At 42.2% G+C, this 7,096-nt stretch overlaps 1 protein-coding gene across 4 annotated transcripts in view; it reads right to left on the bottom strand.

Moving 5' to 3' along the window:
• Nucleotides 1–1,128: 1,128 nt before the first annotated feature.
• LOC127440738 (gastrula zinc finger protein XlCGF57.1-like) overlaps nucleotides 1,129–7,096 on the bottom strand; it is a 38,219-nt gene continuing 32,251 nt past the window's right edge. For all 4 annotated transcript variants that reach the window (XM_051697544.1, XM_051697545.1, XM_051697546.1 and 1 more), the window contains one exon: nucleotides 1,129–3,352. In XM_051697544.1, the coding sequence (XP_051553504.1) occupies nucleotides 1,587–3,352 (1,766 nt within the window). In that variant the 3' untranslated portion in view covers nucleotides 1,129–1,586. The remainder of the gene's footprint in view (nucleotides 3,353–7,096) is intronic.

Here is a 7,096-nt window from a genome sequence, read left to right as displayed (position 1 = left end):
AAGGTTGCTGAGACCTTCTTGTACTCTCATTGAAGACTGCACTTCTGCTCGCTTTGGCTCTAGCAAAACGTGTCGGGGATCTTCAAGCATTGTCGGTCGCTGATTCTTGTTTACCGTTTGGACCGAGCTTGTCAAAAGCCTTTCTCAAACCCAGGAAAGGTTATGTGCCCATGATTTTGACCACTCCCTTCAGGGCTCAGGTTATCACCCTTCAAGTCTTCTCCCCTCCTCCATTCACTTCAAAATGGGCAGAGAAACTACACACACTCTGCCATGTAAAGGTGATGTGTAAGTACGCTGATCATATGAGCCAAATTAGGCTGACAGATCAGCTCTTTGTTTGTGTTGCAGGCCGCTCAAAATATTTGGCCAAACAAAAACTTTCCCATTGGATTGTTTATGCCATTGCGCATGCATACGACTTACAAGGCATGCAGTGCCCTATTGGTGTTAAAGTACACTCCAACAGAGGCATGGCTTCCTCCTGGGCATGGTCTAATGGTGTGTCCCTAGAGGACATCTGCCTCAAACACTTTTGCCAGGTTTTATAACCTGGCTTTGCTTAAGCGTGCAAATCAGTTGCACAGCGTGATGGAATACAATTCCCCATAGCATCAGCAAACTGATGCTGCGTCGAAGCGACCGACTTGAAGGGGAACTTTAAGGTTACGACTGTAACCCTGGTTCCCTGAAAGGAGGAAACAAGATGCTGCCTATGCTTGCCACACTACTGAATTCTCACTGTAAGGGCTTAGTATCACTCTATGCCCTTCTGTCGAATATTTTGATCCGATAAGTGCAGTGCTCTGCCATATATACACGCGATGACACGTGAAGGGGGCCGAGCACAGAGTGCTATCTGCCAATTAAAATTGCCGTGATTGTAAAGGGCTTCAGAGATCGGTTATTTCTGCAGAGATCCCAATAGCACCAGCAAACTGATGCAACGTCTCGTTCTCTCCTTTCAGGGAACCAGGGTTACAGTTGTAACCTTAACGTTTTCTCATGGCATCTCCCAATTACAGGCAACTCTATATGATGAGCCCCTTCTAAATATACAATTTAATATACCATTAATATAAAATATACCATTTTCTAGGATTAAGGACATGACACATTACTCCTCTCTACTAAACAAGATTTAAATCCTTTTAATTTCTAGTAATTTCATACAATCATCAACATATACAATCAATAAACAAACAATTAATAGTATACAACAATAGAAAACAAAAAATAATTTCCTTAATGTTCCCGCAAGTCTGATTGAGTATTTTTTTAGTCTATGACTACAATATTTTTCAGGCTGGTCATCTCTATCAAAATGGTGATTAGCTCTTACTGTATTCCATTCCGACCAGTCGCCATATTTAGCATTATAGGAATGATCCATCTCATCCTTATTATGTCATTGACAATAGGTATAATAGTATGACCAAAATAACTTTTTTCCCTCTTATTTCATCCATCCTATAAGAGTTGATGTCCTCCAACACCATATTACTCTTGTAGTCTCTCACAGAGAAAGTCTATCTTTGGAAGTTACACAAATTTCAAATAACAAAGATTCTCAAGATAAAGTTTGCTCACTGTGAAATCTTTGGGCAATTCTTCTTTAAATGCCTCCGTACAGTACTTGGTGAGCTGAAACTCCTCCCACATTGAGTGCAGTCATAGGTCTTCTCTCCAGTATGCACTTTCTCATGTGTTATCAGGAGTCTTGGATGAGCATATCTACTTTCACAATGTGAACACTCGTAAGGTTTATCTCCCATATGAACTCTTTGGTGCCGTTTCAAGGAGCTGATTCGGACAAAGGATTTTCCACACTCAGAGCACACGTGAGCTTTCACACCAGTATGTATTGTCTGGTGTTGTTTAAAATAGGCCATCTGTGTAAAACTCATTCCACAAAGAGAACACATGTAAGGCTTCTCATTACCATGAATTTTCAAGTGTCTTGTTAGGTGTGATGAACAGACAAATTTTTGACCACACTGATCACAGTTAAATGGCCTTTCTCCAGAGTGATAGCGCTGATGAACAATGAGATATCTTGATCGAACAAAACTCTTGCCACACTGAGAACAGTGGTGTAATTTCTCTCCTGAATGACATTTCATGTGAGCTCTCATGGTTGTTTTACTTGTGAAACTCTTCTCACACTGAGGACAGGTGAAAGGCTTCTCTCCAGTGTGAATTCTCATGTGATCCTTTAAACTGGATTTTTCTGTGAAATTATTTCCACACTGAAGACATGCAAAAGGTTTCTCTCCAGTGTGAATTTTTATGTGCCTTTTAAGGCTTCCTTTAACTGAAAACCTTTTTCCACACTGAGGACAAGTGTGAGGCTTCTCTCCGCTGTGAATTCCAATGTGAATTTTGAGGCTTCTTTTATGTTTGAAACTCTTTCCACACTGAAGGCATGTAAAAGGCCTCTCTCCAGTGTGAATTGTCTTGTGATCCTTAAGGGCATTTGAGTCTATGAAACTCCTTCCACACTGAAGACATGTGAAAGGCTTTTCTCCAGTATGAGTTCTTATGTGGATATTAAGGTTTCCCTTTTGTTTGAAACTCTTTCCACACTGCAGGCATGTGTATGGGGTCTCTCCAGTGTGAATTTTCATGTGCTCTTTAAGACTTCTTTTGTGTGTGAAACTCTTTCCACACTGATGGCATGTGAAAGGCTTCTCTCCAGAGTGAATTCTTATGTGTTGCTTTAGGTTTTCTTTCTTTATGAAACTCTTTCCACACTGATGGCAGGTGAAAGGCTTCTCTCCAGAGTGAATTCTTATGTGGATATTCAGGCTTCCTTTATGTGTGAAACTCTTTCCACACTGATGGCATGTAAAAGGCTTCTCTCCAGAGTGAATTCTTAAGTGTTGCTTTAGGTTTTCTTTCTTTATGAAACTCTTTCCACACTGATGGCAGGTGAAAGGCCTCTCTCCAGAGTGAATTCTTATGTGGATATTCAGGCTTCCTTTATGTGTGAAACTCTTTCCACACTGATGGCATGTAAAAGGCTTCTCTCCAGAGTGAATTCTTATGTGGATATTCAGGCTTTCTTTATGTGTGAATCTCTTTCCACACTGATGGCATGTGTAAGGCTTCTCTCCAGAGTGAATTCTTAAGTGGATATTCAGGCTTCCTTTATGTGTGAAACTCTTTCCACACTGAGGGCAGATTAAATAATTTTCTGTTTTTGTTCTTCTAGTTTTTTGTGAGAATTTCTTTTCAGTCTGTGAGCAACTGTCAAACATTTCTGCACTTACAAAATTATAAGGTTTCTGATACTGATGTTTCTCTTCCACTTCATTCAGTTCTTGACTTTCCTTTTTCACTTCAGTCAGCTCTAAAATGAAAATATAAAATAGACAAAAATCAATACAAGTGACATAACAATGGCAGAAAGCAACAGGTCAATTATTTCTGTAGTTCGCAAGTTAATGTAATCCTGCAGTGAGGATAGTATAAACATATGTGGCTTGCTGTCCCTGGCGGAAGGCTCAAGGCTCAGGACTTGACCTGAGCTCGAATGCCCCCCCCCCCCCCGGACTGGATTAGTATTGATGGAATAGATAGGAGGAGACGGGGAGGTGGTGGGATGCCGGAAACTCTCAATGCTACATAGAGGTAAGCAGCTGTTTATATACTCTAACTCTGGCTGTGTGATTGGTTGGATTAAATGAATTTGCTCCTCCCGAACTTTAATAAAACACCATTTCAGTAGTTTGCAAGTTATTGTAATCCTGCAGTGAGGATAGCATAAACATATATGGCTTGCTGTCCCTGGTGGAGGGCTGGAGGCTCAAGACTTGAACTAAGCTCGAATGCCCCCCAAAAGAAGCCAAGAAACGGAACAGCAAGTCGCTGGCGTCGTAACCTCTTGAGATGTGGGAGTGATGTGTTGGAAGGAATAAGGGTGCCCTTTTAATAACATTAATTTGTCTGACAGAAACCTTTCTTAATAAGCCTTTATCTGATCAAATTCTTCTGTGCTGTGAATCAGTCACAAATCTTTTGACAGTTCGATGATCTCTATTCAGTTTTTGCGATATATCAATTGTTTTCATGCCTTTTGCAAGACATTGCACTATTTCACGCTTTTCATCTTCAGAAAGACCTTTCTTCCTCCCCATATTGCATGAGAACTGTGACTTGCTTAATAATGTGGAACAACCTCTTTAAGTAGGTTTCACTTTAACTAAGATCACCTGGCAAACTAATTAACTAACCTGTCTGAGATTGATATCAGTTATCTTAAAACATATTAGAAATAAAACAAACAAACACTTTCTTTGAAAAACTAAAACCTGAATGTTTATTTTAATGAAATCCTACTGATATGCTACTTGAATTATAATTTGGAACATGGTGTATATTCAGTCCATATCAAGGGGAGCATCCAGCAGTTCCAGCAGGACATACAAAAGATCAGGTATTAGCTTTATTCCTTCTTTTCCTATTGTTGTTGTTATTATTATTGTTTGTTTGTTTCTTTCTTTCATTTTTTACGCCATGCCAGCTTCTATGGCTATATTCATGGCGGGAACCAGGTTTAGTTATTTAAAATAGTTAAATAAGTTAAATGAGGTGTTTAAGATTAAAACTAAATTTGGATTTACTTGATTAAAAACCTTTTCAAAAGAATCAACTGAATAATACAGGTTCCTCAGATGTGTAGAGGTATGACAGTCCAGTAAAATATGTTTAATGGATAGTGGGTTCTGACAAGATGAGCACTTTGGTGAATCTTTTCCTGATAGTAAAAACTGGTGTGTGAGCCTTGTATGTCCTATCCGGCATTGTGTATAAATGACTTGATCCCAGCGATTATTAAAAGGGAACACATATCTTGTTCCAACAACAAGATTTATTTCTCGTAATTTGTTGTTTAAACATTGATCCCACTCCGACTGCCATTTGTTTTGATATATACATTCTGAGTTGGTTTCAGATCTGTGGAAGGTATAGGGCATTTTACTAGTTCAGTAGATAGTGCTTCTCTGGCAGCTCTGTCTGCTTATTCATTACCGGAGATTCCTGAATGTCCAGGTACCCAGCAGAAAATAATATTAAAACTCTTTGCTTCAAGAGATGACAGTTTGATTAAATCTTCACGATTGTTGGGTGATCAGTTTTAGTAGTTTCCAATGCTTCAAGACATGATTTTGAATCAGTTATTATAAAAAAAAATTGTGGAGCAGTCTCAATAAACTTCAGTGCCAGTAGTAGACCGTTTGCCTCTGCAGTGAAAACTGAACTTTGGTCAGGGGTGCGGATACCCTGACAGAGTTGGTTTGTTGCAAAAGCTGCTGCCACTTTATTTCCAGATTTAGATCCATCTGTGTATATTGGGATATGTTGTGGGTATGCTGCTCTTATGTCCAGAAATTGTTGATGGATATCATTCGGATGCATTTTGGATTTTTGGTTCCTTGTTAAATCCAGATGGATTTTAGGCTTTTGAGATCCCATGGAGAAATTTTGCAGAAATGTGTCTGTTCCACACTGTTTAGATCCATTTTCAGATTCTCCAGATGGGTTTTTATACGTAGGCCAAATGGACGAATGAAACGTCATGGTTACTTGCATAACCTCTGTTCTCTGATGGAGGGAACGAGACGTTGTGTCGATGTAGTGACACTAGGGGTCACTCTTGGGAGCCTGAGACACCTCTAGTCTTTGATAAAAGGCCAATGAAAATTGGCGAGTGGTATTTGCATGCCACTCCCCCGGACATACGGGTATAAAAGGAGCTGGTATGCAACCACTCATTCAGGTTTTATGCTGAGGAGCCGAGACAAGGTCCGGCCATTTCAGCGGGTAGTTCAGCATTGTGGCAGGAGGGACACAACGTCTTGTTCCCTCCATCAGGGAATGGAGGTTACGCAAGTAACCATGACATTCCCTATCTGTCACTCACTTGATGTTGTGTCGATGTAGTGACACTAGGGGTCCCTATATGAAACGCCACAACTGGCTGAACTGTATTACGTGAACTGGCGGTGTGTGGTGGGCAGACCACTGTGTGCCTCGTAGCCAGCACACCAGGTTGACACGTAACCTCCCCCAACATAGTTATGAGTGTCGAACGGCCCTTTGGGGACAAGTCGACTACCCAAAAGATAGAGACAGGCTAACCCAGTTGTGGCCTCTTTTCCCCTTCTTTTTTTCCACTCCCTAAAAAACAAGGGGGATTATCCGAATGGGCCACCAGGTTTAGTCGGCGGGTGTCCTTCCCAAGGGGAAGACACCACGGAGACCACACCTCGCCCAAAAAGAGGGGGGGATATTTAAGTGGAAGAATACGTCACATGGTCTTTCCGACCATGTGGAGAGTCTTCAAGGTAGATCCTACCCAACGGGGGAGGAGTTACTACAAACATGGAGACTGGGGCAGAGGGGCTCTGCCCAAGGAAGATGTAGTTTGCCAACAGGGAAACGAATTAGTGGAAGATATACATCGCATGGGGTTAGCCTTACAAGGAACTGCCACATTGCGGAGCACCTACCCCAGAACAGGACTCTTAGTTAGCACGTGTACCGGGCCGGCAGCGAGTCTCTCCGAACACTCGACTGCCACAGGGCTCGGAGGAAGTCAACCAGGGAACAAAGTTTGTGAACACTACTGGGAATTAATGGCGCACGTCTTCAGCTCAAAAGGAGGTGGATGGCGCTATGTGCAAGAGATACACCTGGCTGGCTATCCCGGGCTCATCCGCTTGTATTGCATGCCACTACCTGGGACGAAACCAGTTCCACCCTGAGGTTGTAGAACCTTGCAAAGGTGATGGGTGTTGCCCAGCCTGCTGCTCTGCAAATGTCTGTTAGAGAGGCACCCCTGGCCAGGGCCCAGGAGGCCACTACATCCCTGGTAGAATGGGCTCGTAGCCCTACCGGGGGCGGCACGTCCTGGCCGTGATATGCCATAGTTATGGCATCAGTGAGCCAGTGGGCGATCCTCTGCTTGGAGACAGCGCTTCCTTTCCGCTGTGCACCAAAGCACACAAAGAGCTGCTCAGAGATCCTAAAGCTCTGCATGCGATCCAAATAGATGTGTAAAGCGCACACCGGACACAGCAACGACAGGGCT

The sequence above is a fragment of the Myxocyprinus asiaticus genome, chromosome 5 (genome assembly GCF_019703515.2).
Source record: "Myxocyprinus asiaticus isolate MX2 ecotype Aquarium Trade chromosome 5, UBuf_Myxa_2, whole genome shotgun sequence".
NCBI classification, from domain to species: Eukaryota; Metazoa; Chordata; class Actinopteri; order Cypriniformes; family Catostomidae; genus Myxocyprinus; species Myxocyprinus asiaticus.
This window is presented reverse-complemented; position numbering and strand designations above follow the sequence as displayed.